General features: G+C 45.3%; 1 protein-coding gene across 5 annotated transcripts; it reads left to right on the forward strand.

The window, feature by feature from the left end:
- Positions 1-4382: 4382 nt before the first annotated feature.
- Positions 4383-15528, forward strand: LOC106581989 (bromodomain-containing protein 2). Of its 5 annotated transcripts, none has more exons than XM_082962558.1 (12): positions 4383-4535; positions 7222-7510; positions 7720-7857; positions 8032-8182; positions 8393-8550; positions 8707-9216; positions 9432-9560; positions 9893-10147; positions 12024-12292; positions 12823-13148; positions 13426-13551; positions 13647-15528. In XM_082962558.1, exons 1-12 carry the CDS (start codon positions 4516-4518, stop codon positions 13772-13774), a joined length of 2499 nt encoding a protein of 832 aa, XP_082818684.1. In that variant the 5' UTR covers positions 4383-4515; the 3' UTR covers positions 13775-15528. The 5 variants fall into 5 exon arrangements, with proteins under 5 accessions (XP_082818684.1, XP_082818682.1, XP_082818685.1 ...); XM_082962556.1 differs by lacking the exon at positions 4383-4535 and adding an exon at positions 4834-4982; XM_082962559.1 differs by lacking the exon at positions 4383-4535 and adding an exon at positions 4834-4982 and having other exon boundaries at positions 9893-10135.
- The last annotated feature ends 948 nt before the right edge of the window (positions 15529-16476 follow it).

Raw genomic sequence — 16476 nt, forward strand, 5'->3', positions numbered from 1 at the left:
CAGTGGGTTTGGCGACAAATATGAAGCGAGGGCCAGCCAACGAGAGCATACAGGTCGCAGTGGTGGGTAGTATATTGGGCTTTGGTGACAAAACGGATGGCACTGTGATAGACTGCATCCAATTTGCTGAGTAAAGTGTTGGAGGCTATTTTGTAAATGACATCGCCGAAGTCAAGGATCGGTAGCATAGTCAGTTTTATGAGGTTATGTTTGGCAGCATGAGTGAAGGATGCTTTCCTTCACTCAAGTAAAACAAATAATGTTTGTCTGCATGTGCTTGTCCCCTTAAAGTCCCCGCTGATCCATGCCATGTTGTTTAATCTATTTTTTAACCCTTGTGTGGTGTTTGGGTCTGTGTGACCCATTTTCAATGTTTACTAAAATAAATTATACAATTCATTATTTTTTCTACCTGAGACTCAATGGCCTTGGCTCATTTTCTGTGATAAACATGTAAAATAACACATTTTCATTGAGTGTACACTGTGCACCCCTCTACACATTTATATTACATTGTGTGGTGTTCAGGTCCACTGGACCAGAGGATAAGTGTGGAAAAGCGTGTTGGTGAAAACAAGTAAAAATGAAACAAGGTTTGCTGTGTGCCTTCACAATGTTATTACAATACATTATTGTAGTGGGTGGACCACCTTCCCGTGTTTTACAACCCTGGGCCCAACGTTACTGTTGATGAGCAGCTTATGCCCTTCAGACAGTACATACTGTCTAAACCCGCAAAATATGGAATCAAGATCTGGGCTGCTTGTGATGCCGCTTCATCATATGGGTGGAACTTGCAAGGGTATACGGGGAAGCCAGATGGAGGAGCCCCTGAGAAGAACCAAGGGAAGAACCAAGGGATGTGAGTTGTCCTGGATGTGACAAAGGGACTCCGTAGCCACAACATCACATGCGATAACCTTTTTACTTTGCACAAGCTGGGGCAGGAGGTCCTCAAGAGGAAGCTGACGATGGTAGGAACAGTACAAAAAAACAAGCCAGAGCTCCCACCTCAGCTGTTGAATAAATGGAACAGACCTAAGTTTGTGTTCACGGCCAACACGTCCCTAGTGTCCTTCATGCCAAATGAAGGCCAAAATGTGGTACTCATGAGTACGCTGCATAGGGATGTGAGAATCTGTGGCCAGGAACATCAAAAACCAGAAATCATAATGGATTACAATGCCACAAAAGAAGGGGTGGACATTTTATACAAGCTGGTGACTGGCTACAACTGCAAAATAAGAACCCTACGCTGGCCACTTGTGATATTCTTCAACATCTTGGCGTACAACACGTTTTGTCATCTGGATGGCGTTGAACCCAGATTGGAACAGAGGGAAGCTCCAGAGGAGACAGCTCTTTCTCAAGGTGCTGGGCAAGGCATTGGTAAGACCTCAAATCTAGAGGCAACATATCCCAAGGACCCCAGCTTCTGCAGCCATCATGAGGAGGATTTAGGAGGATGCTGGTGCCCCATCCGCCAAACCCACAGAACCAACATCTCCAATACTGGAAGTAAGTGTGAGTGATGTTGTTGCATGTGTGTGTGTCTGACTCTCCTACCGTGGCCTGCTGTAACTATATATGTGAGTGAGTGAGTGAGATGTTAGTAAAATTCCTGAACTAAGTGTTTTCCTCATTCTAGATTGCAGCCGGTAGCAACAAGAAGCGCTGTGATGTGTGTGGACCCAAGAAGGACAGGAAGACACAGTACACATGCATCAAGTGCAAGAAATACATTTGCAACACACAAACAGTAAAACTCTGTCCCTCATGTGGTGTGTAGACCGGCCTTACTGTATGTAAAATTTGTCCTTCCAATTTGTTCAGTTCAAAGCAATAAACATCAATAGTGATGAAAACCTTGTTTCATTTATATTTGTTCAAGATAAACATGATTTATTCCACCCATGTCTGGATTATATATTTTAAAAACAAATAGTGCTTTTATTGATAAATGTGATCTAGCAGAGGTAAATGGCAAATATTAACCATGTATGCTGTCTATATTGTTTGTAATTGAAATGTCAACATCTAAGTATTAAGTATTTTTACGCAAATTATTATGGCTGTATTGTTTTAAAAACCCAATAATGTTGTGGGTCCATCAGACCTGCAAACATTGGGTGAATAACAAAACCATGAAGGGTTAAAGGTCATTTTGCTGTTAGCTTGAGTAATTGGAGAATGGGAGTTCCATGCAATACTGGCTCTGTATAACACTGTGCATTGTCGTGAATTTGGTGTCATGTTGGTGGCATGTCTTGTCACCCCGCTCCTCCGCTCTCTCCACTGGCTTCCAGTTGAAGCTCGCATCCGCTACAAGACCATGGTGATTGCCTACGGAGCTGTGAAGGGAACGGCACCTCCATACCTTCAGGCTCCGATCAGGCCTACACCCAAACAAGGGCACTGCGTTCATCCACCTCTGGCCTGCTGGCCCCCCTACCTCTGAGGAAGCACAGTTCCCGCTCAGCCCAGTCAAAACTGTTCGCTGCTCTGGCACCCCAATGGTGGAACAAGCTCCCTCACGACGCCAGGACAGTGGAGTCAATCACCACCTTCCGGAGACACCTGAAACCCCACCTCTTTAAGGAATACCTAGGATAGGATAAAGTAATCCTTCTAACCCCCCCCCCTTAAAAGATTTAGATGACTATTGTAAAGTGGTTGTTCCACTGGATATCATAAGGCGAATGCACCAATTTGTAAGTCGCTCTGGATAAGAGCGTCTGCTAAATGACTTAAATGTAAATGTTGTGAGGTATGTATGGGTGTCTGAGCTGAATGTTATTTGATTATGCAGACAATCTGGAATTGGCGTGCTGCTCTGTTTTGAGCCAGCTGTGGCTTCGCTGCACTTGACCATATTACCGAACACTAATCAAGATAGGACTAGACCAGAGTCTGAACAACTAGTACAGTTGATTTTTGTGTCAAAAACACAGAACATCGTTTTATAACAGACATACATGTGGAAGACCAGTGGCAAATAATTTTTTAAATAGAGAAGAGTAACGGCCCAAGGCAACTGCCCTAAGGTACACCGTACTGTGCATATCTGATGCTAGAGAAGCTTCCATTGAAGAATACTCTCTGGGTTCTATTGAATAAATAACTCTCCAACCATGTGCTGGCAGGTGGCAGGTGATTTAAAGCCAAAGCAAATTAGTTTCTTCAATAACTATTTATGATCAATAACATCAAAGGCTGCACTGAAATCTAACAATACAGCTCCAACTATCATCTTATTATCCATTTATTTTAAGCAATCATCTGTCATCTGAGACAGTGCAGTACAAGTTGAGTTCCCTTCTCTATATGCATGCTGAAAGTCAGTAGTTAACTTGTTCTCTGAAAAATAGCATAGTATTAGGTCAAACACAATTCTCTCAATCAGTTTACTAAGAGCAGGCAGCAAAACTGTGGTGGGTGGCTGTTAGAGCCAACAAAGGGTGCTTTACTATTATTAGGCAGTGGAATTACTTTAGCTTCCTTCTACACCTGTTGACACACTACTTTAGGCTTTGGCAAAAGATATAGCAAATAGGGGTGGCAATACATTCTGCTACCATTCTCAATAGTTTCCCATCAAGGGTTTCTTTACCAGTTGACTTATCATTATTATTTTACTAGGCAAGTCAGTTAAGAACAAACTCTTATTTTCAATGACAGCCTACTAACAGCAGGTTACATGCCTTGTTCAGGGGCAGAACAACAGATTTTTACCTTGTCAGCTCAGGGATTCAATCTTGCAACCTTTCGGTTACTAGTCCAACGCTCTAACCACAAGGCTACCTGCCGCCCCACATCATTATTGATGGATAACAATAGTTTTCCCACCTCTCCCACACTAACTTGACCAAATTCAAAACAGCCATCCTTCTCTTTCATTATTATATATTTTATTCAAAAATATGATGGTTCACTGATCAATATTTTAATATCACTTCTGAGTTTTTCCACTTTACTAGTGAAACAGTCATTGAAATGACTGGCAAATATCGAAAGGTTTTGTCATAAATGACCCATCAAGTGGGCCTAGTGCCTATCCCTTTTTAATGATGTGAAACAAATTGAGAAAATCAAGCTGTCTGAAAAATTTGCCATGTCATGACAAGATGTTGACAACAATTTATTTAAATGTCGGCATCATCATGTTACGGCTGAACTGCCCCAAACTCCCACTGATGTGACAGATTGCATAACTTCCACTTCAAATAAAAAAAACGGAGTTATGCTCCAACCAAGTGACTGAATAAAACCTATAACTGAGGCTGATACAGCCAATGATGTGTGTGTGTATATATAAATCATTGGATACAGCTGATATACCCCACAAGTAAACCTGCCCATAGTAACCCCAAAAGCGGAACGGAAGGAGAATGAAGGTTGGAGGGACAATACATTAGGTGCCAGTGTGCCTAAAAGGCTGGTGATTTTCTGGCTATTTTAGCTAGCTACCGTTAGCTACTTGGGGCTAACCATTAGGAAATAGTACCCAGTCATGACATGAGGAAGACCTACCACCGGTAATAATTGTTTTGTATTTATAATTCAGAGTAGCTCTTAATAACCATTCGGTTTCGTAAACGTAAAGATGATGACGATTATATAAACAAAAAATCTGTTGTTTTTATCTAACTAGCTAGACTAGCCGTCTGAAGCTAAAGGAACAGGATGTTCTTCTTGCAGGGTGTGGCATGTTAAATTACAGACAGCGTGGATAGCCAAACATAATCTAGCACCTATGCGGAGTAGCCAATCTGAAGCAAGTATTACGAGAAACCCCGACAGGAATTGCACGAAAACGCCACGTGATATGTTTATAAAGCGGCAGGCGGTAGCTTTTCGGCGCCATTTCATTGTAGAACTGTTCGGCGTTTATTTGGTGGAAACATAACAGTGGACAAATTTGGAACATAAAAAGAATCCGGATCCATCCTAATGGAAACGGCCGTTAACCCGCCCCTTGACAGGTACCTTTATGAACATTGTACCTTCAGGCTCGGGTCGGAACTGATTTTGCAGGCTTGAAAATTGACACGAATCGGGACTGAATGGCTAAACCTAGTTAGCTAGTAGTCACTGTCGGTGCATCAGCTAGCTAACTAGTCTTTTCTCAACTCTGACACGAACCAATGAAAATATTTCGTTGGCTAGTAAGATGTAAATATAGAGATATTTTTGTTCCTAACATCCCCTTCGATAGTTAACTATACAGTGAGGTTGAATATTGACTTATTGTGTGGGTCAGCCTACTCAATAACTTAGTACTGGGGGATTGTTTAAAATTGGCTGTGGTGATGAAACGCTTCATTGAGCGGCACTGCGCCACCGCCATTTTCTTGCTATAAATCTTAATGACAGAGAAATAAACCGAGCTAGGGCCGCAGATGTGCAATTTATTTGTAGCGTATTCAGTTGTCCAAACCCGGTTGTTTACTTTCTGATGTTCGCCAGCAAACGTTAGCGTCCTGGCTAAATAGCTTGGTAGCTAGCTGGATTCAGTTGTTTACGAACGATGCAATGGTTCCAAGCTAGCCAGTTAAGTTAGCGTTTCCACAAATGGGGTCTCACATAAACAAGCTAGTAACACGAGGAGCTGATTGGATAGTTGTGCAAGGGTTTGAGTCACAGGAGTTTGAGGGTTTTGACTGACGATCCTGAGGGTCTGTTTTGGCGTCGGTGTGTTTACACACGCTCAAAAAAGGCGGGGCGGCGACACTGACCACACGCAATGACTATAAATAAGCGCGGAAGCCTCTCCTCTCTGCCGGCTGAAATGATTGCCACAGTTAAGAATGAAAGCATATCACAATCTAACTAGCTAATGCATTTGATTATTGCCCATTTACCGGTTAACACCCACAAATCAAAGTGAATTCAACGAAAATACTTGGGAGATTAGGCTAAGTATAACAAACACTCAGAGAGAGCAGTAAACTGGTCAACATACTGTAATGAAACTGGCAGGGAGCATGCCGCGACCTTCTAGCCCGAAGTCCAGCGCGCCATCGACTGTGCAAAAGCTTGCACAAGCGGCAGTCGATATCCGCGCTTATAAACCCAGATCGTTACACTACTCCCTCCTTTCAAAGAGCGCGTCCTCACGCTTGCTTGCGACTCTAAGTCTTATAGGAACGCGCTCACTGGCCAAGCATACGCACTGTCGTGGATGCAAGGTCCGATCACTTCTGATACCAATGGAACGACACAGGCAGGGAGCAGGCCTCGAACCCTCTACCTTCTAGCCAGAAGTCCAGCACGCTATAGACTGTGCCCCAAAAGCATGCTTAAGCGGTAGTCGATATCCGTGGCACAGTCGATAGCGCGCTGGGCTAGAAGGTCGGGGGTTCGAGACCTACTCCCTGCCTGTTTCATTACAGCATGCTTGAGCGGCAGAGTCGATATCCGCGCTTATAAACCCAGGGTCGTTACAATACTATCAGTCTTTTTCCCGGGTTATTAAGGAATAATATTATTAATGCATTGCCAGATCTTTCTCTTTTCTTCAAACATTTAACTTAACAAGGCTGTGTTGGGGTGTGTGTAAGTCCTGAGATGGAAAATCAGCTCAAGAGCTTTGCTTCCCTTTGTGTGTCAGTGGGATGGCATGTGCGTGCTGTGTGAACCCTGGGCGACCTGGGATAAAATAGTCAATCTGGTCCACACAGTACAAAAGATGGAAGTAAATAGAGGGAGAACCTGCATGTTGTCACTATTCTATCAATGAATGCAGGTTTAACTGCCCTCAATGCTGCCCGAGGGATTTCCCATCCAGTGATCTGGGTTTCCGGGGCTGTACCAAAAGTGGCAGCCTATTGCTCGAATCCTCATTGCATTGGTGAGGGAGCAGATGGCAAAGGGCCTGTGTTGGCGAAGGGTTCCTTCCTAATGCTTTCCTGCTTGAATTGTGTAGCCTGCACCTAGAAGTTTGTCATCATGAAGGTTGGCTTACTGTGCTTACAATGCACAATTAGTTGACTGTATTGACACTGACTGTAGGGCAATGATGAAGTATTGCGAAGATCAAGCACATTGTAGCATACTACTTTTGAAATGCCAGAGCTGAGGGATAACTCATTCATATGCTAAAATATTCTGCTCAAATGTATTTCTCCCCTCATACATCCCCTTCTGTCTTCCCACCGCCTGTCCTGTCTATCCCACTACTTCAACCTCTCCCACCCTCTGTTCCTCTCTCCTGGTCAGCAGCTCTCTGGGAGTGGTGGGGCTGTCTGGCGGCGGGATGGAGCACCATGCCTCGGGCCCAGGCAAGCGCATGCGGAAGCCCTCGCTGCTGTATGAAGGCTTCGAGAGCCCCCAGCTGCCGTATGCGCCGCCCCCTCCCCCGATCCAGCCCCCCGTCAGGGACCCCGGCCGGCAGGGCTGCATGACCAACCAGCTGCAGTTCCTCCAGAAGGCTATGATTAAGTCCCTGTGGAGACACCATTTTGCCTGGCCCTTCCATGAGCCAGTGGATGCCTTCAGACTCAACCTCCCAGTGAGTTACACTGTTTGTCTATAAACAAGTGTAGAGATTAGTGGTCACCAACACTGGTCCTAGAGAGCCATAGGGGTCGCAAGCTTTTACAACCCACCACCATGTAGGCCTACACCTATGAGCGTTTGTACATAGTTTACATCCTCGTCACACCACCTTTCAACAGTCATAACTCTTTTTCTTTATTCCGTTCTCTCTTGCTCTACTAGGATTATCACAAGATCATCAAACAGCCCATGGACATGGGAACCATCAAGAAGCGGCTGGAGAACAACTACTACCGCAGCGCCAGTGAGTGTATGCAGGACTTCAACACCATGTTCACCAACTGCTACATCTACAACAAGGTATGGCCATAATATTTACATGTGTAGGTCAGGCTAATGCATCAATGACAACAGACCTAATATACATTTCTCTAATTTATCACAAGGCCTTTCCATATTCACAGCAACTGTAGCTGTATCTGTGTTAACTGGATGTTGATTCTAAAGTGCCTGTGGCCTCTTCTCCTCTCCCAGCCCACAGATGACATTGTGCTGATGGCCCAGTCCCTGGAGAAGGTGTTCCTGCAGAAGGTGGCCCAGATGCCCCAGGAGGAGATTGAGCTGCCCCCTCCTGCCCCCAGGGGCAAACCGGGCAAGCCTGGCAAAGGAGGCCGCAAGTCCAATGGTGAGTCACTCTGGAGAATGTGGTGGGGAAAAGCAGGCAAGAGCAATGTTCAACGACGAGTTGGTGGATGTACTGTGTATGTTTGGTTAAAGATGAGTTGGAACAACCTGTTTAACGTGTAATGCACTGTACATCTTTGGCTATAATATTCTTGGTAGTATTATCACTATGGGTGTGTTCTTGAGCCTGATTTCTCTGCCCATCTTTCAGCATCGAAAGCTCACCAGGTCCCTGCGGTGTCCCAGTCAGCATACTCCCCCTCCTCCTCTGACACGGGTGACTCAGACACCCCTCATCAGACCATGCTGCCCAAGAGTCTGCCCCCCACACAGCTGCTGAGCCTGCCCCCCACACTGCCCACCTCCAAGGTACCTCACCACACTTCACTCAAGATGCTAAGACCTGAATAGGAACTTGCTATAGTACTGTACATTGTATTGATGCTACACACTTGTTGCTGCTGCCTTCACACTGTATATTGGCTACAGAATACCATACTATAACTCTTTTCTCTCCCTGTGCAGAAGAAGGGAGTGAAACGGAAGGCGGACACCACCACTCCCTCCACCATGATGACCATGCCCCTGGCTGTAGGAGGGGGTCGGATGGTGGGCCTTGGGAAAGGAGGCCACGGGCAAGGCCTGAGCCATGACCCCTCCACCCTCTCCCTCACCTCCCTGGGGGACATGGACCCCCCTCCCAGCCTGGTTAGAGGACCCATGGGCCCAGGAGGCCCCGTTCTGCTCCAGCCCATGATGGCCGGAGGCGGGAAGACCCTAGTTCGGCGCGGTGGCAGTGGACGCCCCATCAAGCCCCCCAAGAAAGACCTGCCGGACTCTGTGCAGCCCAAGGCGCCACGGCGGGCCAAGTTGAGTCAACAGCTGCGTTACTGTAGCAGCGTGCTGAAGGATCTGCTGTCCAAGAAACACGCAGCCTACGCCTGGCCCTTCTACAAGCCCGTGGACGCCTCGGCCCTGGGCCTGCACGACTACCACGACATCATCAAGAGCCCCATGGACCTCAGCAACATCAAGGTCAGCTTGCAAGATAGAGATGTCGCACTGCCTTGACTCAATGAGAACTGAATGTGGCTGAAATACACAGTTCATGGATTATTACCTATCTTCTCAGATTTGTTTTGTGTGGATATCTGTCAGTATGAAACTAAGGAGGCGTATCCCTATCTGGAGTCCTCTCCTTTATCTGTTGGAGTTTAAAACAGTCTTTCTCTCTCCTATCTTTCTCTCAGAGGAAGATGGACAGTCGGGAGTACAGGGATTCGCAGCAGTTTTCCGCTGACGTCCGACTCATGTTCTCCAACTGCTACAAATACAACCCCCCCGACCATGACGTAGTGGGCATGGCCCGCAAGCTGCAGGTGAAATCGGTTCTGTCACCACAATTCACCCTGGAACCCTTAGTTCACCTTTGTTGCTTGACCTCTGTCCACTGCATGCTCAGGGGTTTTTACTTGCAATGACTGCGATATGTGGTAGTCTACCTTGGCAGAAGGCAATGACTGCAAGTCACTGGATAAGTCTACTTAATGACTAATCTATAAATTGTTTTGGTCTCCATTTCTCTGTTCTGTCCCTACAACTTTGTTTCTTGTGATAACTGTTATTATTGTGTAACAAAACAAAAGGGACATGATCCACAATGAAGTAAAAAACAAGCTCACTCACTCCGTTTGTCCATCTGTCCATCCAGGACGTGTTTGAGTTCCGCTTCGCCAAGATGCCCGACGAGCCCCTTCAGCAGGCTCCTCCCAAGTCCCGTGGCATGGGCGGCGGCATGGGCACTCACGCTCACGGCGGCGGCGACTCCTCGTCTTCTTCCTCGTCGTCATCGTCCTCCTCCTCCTCGTCGGAGAGCGAGCCCAGCAGCGAGAGCGAGAGCAGCTCGGACAGCGAGGAGGAGCGAGCACACCGCCTGGCCGAGTTACAGGACCAGGTGTGTACACAGGTAGACTCAACCCCCCCCGTTCACCGAACACACTGCACCACACACACCGAACACACTGCACCACATACCTTACACAGGCCAGCTTTTATCTACACATCACAAGCACAGACTGCATCAAGAGTTTTAGATTTCTCTCCAACACAGGTTTTTCTAATATTCAGACAAATCCATGCTAGTATGCATACTTTCACTCATTTGGTATACAAGTACTCTCTGTGTTCAAACATGTATTTTCACAAGCCTGCTATTTGCTGTATTTTCTCACTGTTACACTCTATGGTAGGCCGTCATTGTAAATAAGAATTTGTTCTTAACCTCTATGGGCTAGGTGGGACGCTAGCGTGCCACCCGTGGTGCACTCCATCAACAGCAGGTGCATTTCAAGAGCGGCAAATTTGAATCCAAATAAATGTCAAAATTCAAATTTTTCAAACATACAACTATTTTACACCCTTTGAAAGATAAACATCTCCTTAATCTAACCACGTTTTACGATTTCAAAAAGGTTTTACGGCGAAAGCATAAATTTAGAGTATGTTAGGACAGTACATTTACAAGAGTTGTGTGTAATGTTTTGTCAATTCAAAGACAGGGTCACCAAAACCATAAAACCAGCTAAAATGATGCACTAACCTTTTACAATCTCCATCAGATGACACTCCTAGGACATTATGTTAGACAATGCATGCATTTTTAGTTCTATCAAGTTCATATTTATATCCAAAAACAGCGTTTTACTATGGCATTGATGTTGAGGAAATCGTTTCCCTCCAATAACCGGCAGTCAAGTCAACGTCACAAATTAAATAATTAAAATTAGAAAACATTGGTAAAATATTATATTGTCATTTAAAGAATTATATATTTACATCTCTTGAACGCAATCAACTTGCCAGATTTAAAAATAACCTTACTGGGAAATCACACTTTGCAATAATCTGAGCACTGCGCCCAGAAAAATACGCGTTGCAATACAGACTAGACGTCATGTTGGGGAGATCTAAAATCGAAAATACTATGTAAATAATCCATTACCTTTGATTCTCTTCATCAGATGTCACTTCCAGGTATCACAGGTCCATAACGAATGTAGTTTTGTTCAAAAAAGCTCATCATTTATGTCCAAAAATCTCCGTCTTGTTAGCACATGATCTAAGCCAGCCGGACTTCTCGTCATGAACGAGGGGAAAAAATATATTTACGTTCGTTCAAACATGTCAAACGTTGTATAGCATAAATCATTAGGGCCTTTTTTAACCAGAACATGAATAATATTCAAGGTGGACGAATGCATACTCTTTAATAACGTATTGGAACGAGGGTACCCAACATGAACTCGCGCGCCAGGTGTCTAATGGGCCATCATCGTTCCATGGCTCTTGTTCGGTCAGATCTCCCTCCAGAAGACTCAAAACACTTTGTAAAGGCTGGTGACATCTAGTGGAAGCAATAGGAAGTGCCAAAATATTCCTCAGCCCCTGTGTTTTTCAATGGGATAGGTTTAAAGGTAATACAACACATCAGGTATCCACTTCCTGTCAGAAAATGTCTCAGGGTTTTGCCTGCCAAATGAGTTCTGTTATACTCACAGACACCATTCAAACAGTTTTAGAAAATTTAGGGTGTTTTCTATCCATATGTAATAAGTATATGCATATTCTAGTTACTGGGTAGGAGTGGTAACCAGATTAAATCGGGTATGTTTTTTTTATCCAGCCGTGTCAATACTGCCCCCTAGCCCTAACAGGTTAACTGACTTGCCTAGTTAAATAAAGGTTAAATAAAATATCACAGTATTCCTTCATGATCTAGCCATATAAGTGAAGTGTGTTTGTCCAGTTGAACACTCCACCTCTGGTCTGCCCCCCGGTGACAGCTCCGAGCCGTACACGAGCAGCTGGCAGCCCTCTCCCAGGGCCCAATCGTCAAGAACAAGAAGAAGAGGGAGAAGAAAGACAAGAAGGAGAAGAAGAAGAAGAAGAAGCCGGAGAAGCGAAGCCGAGGACGGCCCAGCGCGGCGGTAGGGGGTGAGGACTGGGAGATGCTGACGGCCAAGCCGGTGAGGACTACGAAGAGTAAATCCAGGAGCTCAGCTCCCGCCTCCTCACAGGGCAAGAGAGGCCCCGGCAAGAAGAAGGGCAGCAAGTAAGCACACACTGACCTCAAACACGACCTTTCTCTTTGCTTTTACTCATCCTTTCCATCGGTCATCCATGTCTTCTTTCTTCTATCTTGTTTGTTTCAGTCTCATTTTGTAGACTTTCACATTGCTTCCTCTTCCACCTTTTCTGTTTCCTCGCTTCGCTTTTTTAAAGTTTCTTACACTATTCTCTACTTCCTCTCTTTCATCACAATCCAATTTCCAACTTGACCTGCATGTGTCTCTCTAGAAACTGCAGTGGGTTTGCAGAGTACAGATTATTGTATGGGGCAGTATATCAAGTTCATTTTGATAAGAGATGAATATGTAATGAATTGAAGGTGATTTGTTGATGTAAATGTGTCAATGTAGGTTGTCATTATATTTGGGGTGGGTCAAGAGAAATTATTTCAAAAAATGTATAATTGGTTCCCCACAAGTTTGGGCGTGAAAAAAATGGGCTCCATGCTGGAAAAGTTTGCATACAATTTCTCTAGTACTACTGCATGGCCTCTAACAGCTTCCCTCTCCCTAGAAACACCAAAAAGTCCCAGGCTGCTACCATGCCCTACTACGCCCCGCCTGCCTTCTCCATGCTGCCCCACTATGACTCCGAGGAGGAGGAGGAGACGTCTCCCATGTCGTACGACGAGAAGCGCCAGCTGAGCCTGGACATCAACAAGCTGCCTGGCGAAAAGCTGGGCCGCGTCGTCCACATCATCCAGTCCCGCGAGCCCTCGCTGCGCGACACCAACCCCGAGGAGATCGAGATCGACTTTGAGACGCTCAAGCCGTCGACGCTGCGCGAGCTGGAGCGCTACGTCATGACGTGCCTGAGGAAGAAGCCCCGTAAGCCCTATGGTGAGGGGGAACAAATAGTGATAGCTAATGCTAGCTGTGGTTAGCTAGTATGGTGTGAATGCATCATGTTGTCACTGCAGACACTTGCTAATTCCTTGTTATGCTACAAAGAACTGATGCTACAAGCTGGTGCTGTGGTGATAAAACGCTACATGCTACCGCTCTGGTTGACTAATACCATACAAATGTAACCAGTCTTTCACTATGGAATGTTAGGATATGTATGTGTGGGCTGAGTATATAACCTTGAACCGGTCTTCCTGTCTGTGTGTAACAGTGAAGAAAGGGGGCCCCGGCAAGTCCAGAGAGGAACTGGCCCTGGAGAAGAAGAGTGAGCTGGAGAGGAGGTTGCAGGATGTCAGCGGACAGCTCAACTCTGGCAAGAAACCCCAGAAACCCAAGGGTGAGAGCCACACGCACGCAGAACTGCTGTTGCACATGTAGCATGTAGCATTGAGATACATGCTAAGACTATTACCCCCTTTGTCTCTCTTGCAGCGGAGAAGCTCAGTGGCGTGGAGCCTCACGCCCAGCCCTCCCGCCTCAGCGGCAGCAGCTCCAGCTCAGACTCTTCCTCCTCCTCGTCATCCTCCTCCTCTGACACCAGTGAATCAGACTCGGGTTGATGAGACAGTGGGAGAGGGAGGGAACCCCCGTCGAGCTCAGGGACATGCGGCAGCCCCAGGACGACGTCTCCTGGGGCAGTCAAGGGAGGGAAAAGAGTGCCCCTCCCTCGAAAGGCACCCCAGCACGAACACTCCCAAGATGAATGATGATGGTGGGATTTGTGTGCAGGGTGGAGGACGCGTGAAGGTCACTAAGGATACTGAAGACCAGAAACATATTGAGAGTTCAGCCAGGTTTAAGAACAGCTGCCATGTTAGAGCCTTTATTCTCGAAATGTTGGTAATGTAACAATACGAGAGAGCCTCTGACAGTTCCCTATGAAATGACCATTCAGGATAATGTATATCCAAGTCTTTACTGTGTTGTGGTGTCAACAAATTGCATATCTGCTTTCACTGGACATCTTCATAGCTTTTGAAACTATCAGAAATAAACAGCGCAGAAGCGTCAATTATCACTTACAATGGCTATGGAGAAGGAAGTGGCACTCTCGGAATGTTCAGACAGAAACCGCATCGGACCAACTCTCTCTGACTCTGCTCAAGACCCCCAACACAAATGCCTTGTTATCCCTCTCCTCCCTGTGTAAATACTTGTACAATTTATCTACGTTTCTTTTATAAAGAAGAATTTTATGGCGATCCCCCAAAGAGGGAGACTGAGGAGCAGTGAAAGGATGTGGAGAGATTTGCCCAGCCCCATGTTGGACACTTCTTGATGTGCAATCATAGATTGATAAGAACTGAATGGGTATAAGCAGTATGGCAGAAACCCCACTTGCCCTCCCAGAAAGCTATGTGGAGTGAGAATTGTAATGCTTACACTTATCTGTTCTCTCACTACGAGGCCGTCACTGTCTAGTGGTTGATTTTCAGATCTGGTAGTTATGTCTTTTCTGTCAAGTCTTATAGCTGCAGTTCACGAGTCAGTACTTTTTGTTGTTGCTTTCTGTGTTTCATTTTACATCTGTTCTTACTGCTAACAGACCAACATTCAGCTGGACATAAAGTTCAGAGGCAGGAGAGTTTTATTTCCATTCCATATGTTCCTCGTAAGAGATCTAACTACTGAAACTCTTTTTCTTGACAGTGAGATTTGTCATACATGTATGGCACTTACCATTAAGAAACAGCCCAGTTGTCATTTCTCAGGAAAGGAGTAGGTTTCTTGATGGTGACACTGCAGTCTTAATCACAGCAGTCATAGAAACTGATCAGTCTGCAATTCTGTTTGTGCTTAAAGGAAGATTCCACTCAATCATTTGGTATTTGTTTCGTTAGTCCACTGTTGATACAGTTCCACAATGTTTTGCATGTCAGCCATCAAGTTTTCAACATAGAACTTTCAAAATACAGAAAGTGTCACAGTATGATGCGCTTTGTAAGCTAACCGTTGGTTAGATGTTAAATCACCGTGAATACAAGAGCAGACATCCTACGTTGAAGTTTGGACCAAGAGATACACCAGATGAGATGTATAGAAGCTAGGCTGTTAGATCTCTTTAAGGAAAGTGTGTGTATATAGATGTATAGTACTGTATTTCAGTGGTCAAATGATCATGTTTCTTTCTACCAGTGAGTCTATTTTCCTGTCTTGCTTTTCTTTTATACTCTATTTATCCTCCACTTAGTCATGCTTTATTATTCCAGAACATGTCCTGAACATTGTTTTGCCTCCTGGTTGACTGGATTGCTGCTCAGAAGCATGCCAGTCATTTGAAAACTGTGTATATTAAAATGAGACCTTCTATAAAGCCTTTTCTATTTGTTTGTAATATGTATACACAGTACACCCCTATTTATACAGTGCCTATGGAAAGTATTCGGACCCTTGACCTTTTGCACATTTTGTTACGTTAGCATCGTTTGAAAATTGATGAGGAAAACAATTTAATCAATCTACACACAATACCCCATAATGACAAAGCAAAAACAGCTTTTTAGAAATATTTGCTCATTTATCATTTTAAAATGTCACATTTACATAAGTATTCAGACCCTAGACTCAGTACTTAGAAGAACCTTTGGCAATGAATACAGTCGAGTCTTATTGGGTATGACGCTACAAGCTTAGCACACCTGTATTTGGAGTTTTTCCCTATTCTTTGCAGACCCTCTCAAGTTCTGTTAGGTTGGATGGGGAGCGTTGCTGCACAGCTATTTTCAGGTCTCCAGAGATGTTCGATCGGGTTCAAGTCCAGGCTCTTGCTGGGCCACTCAAGGGCATTGAGACTTGTCCTGAAGCCAGTCCTGCGTTGTCTTGGCTGTATGCTTAGGGTCGTTGTCCTGTTGGAAGGTGAACCTTTTCCCCAGTCTGAGGTCCAGAGTGCTCTGGAGCAGGTTTTCATCCAGGAACTCTGTACTTTGATCTTTGCCTTGATCCTAACTAGTGTCCCATTCTGTGCCGCTGAAAAACATCCCCACAGCATGATGCTGCCACCACCATGCTTCACCGTATGGATGGTGCCTGTTTCCTCCAGATGTGATACTTGGCATTCAGGCCAAAGAGTTCAATCTTAGTGTCATCAGACCAGAGAATCTGGTTTCTTATGGTCAGAGTCTTTAGGTGCCTTTTGGCAAACTCCAAGCAGGCTGTCATGTACCTTTTACTAAGGAGTGCCTTCCATCTGGCCACTCTACCACAAAGGACTGATTGTTGGGGTGCTGCACAGATGGTTGTACTTCTGGAAGGTTCTCCCATC

Source organism: Salmo salar, chromosome 02 (genome assembly GCF_965601325.2).
Source record: "Salmo salar chromosome 02, fSalSal1, whole genome shotgun sequence".
NCBI classification, from domain to species: Eukaryota; Metazoa; Chordata; class Actinopteri; order Salmoniformes; family Salmonidae; genus Salmo; species Salmo salar.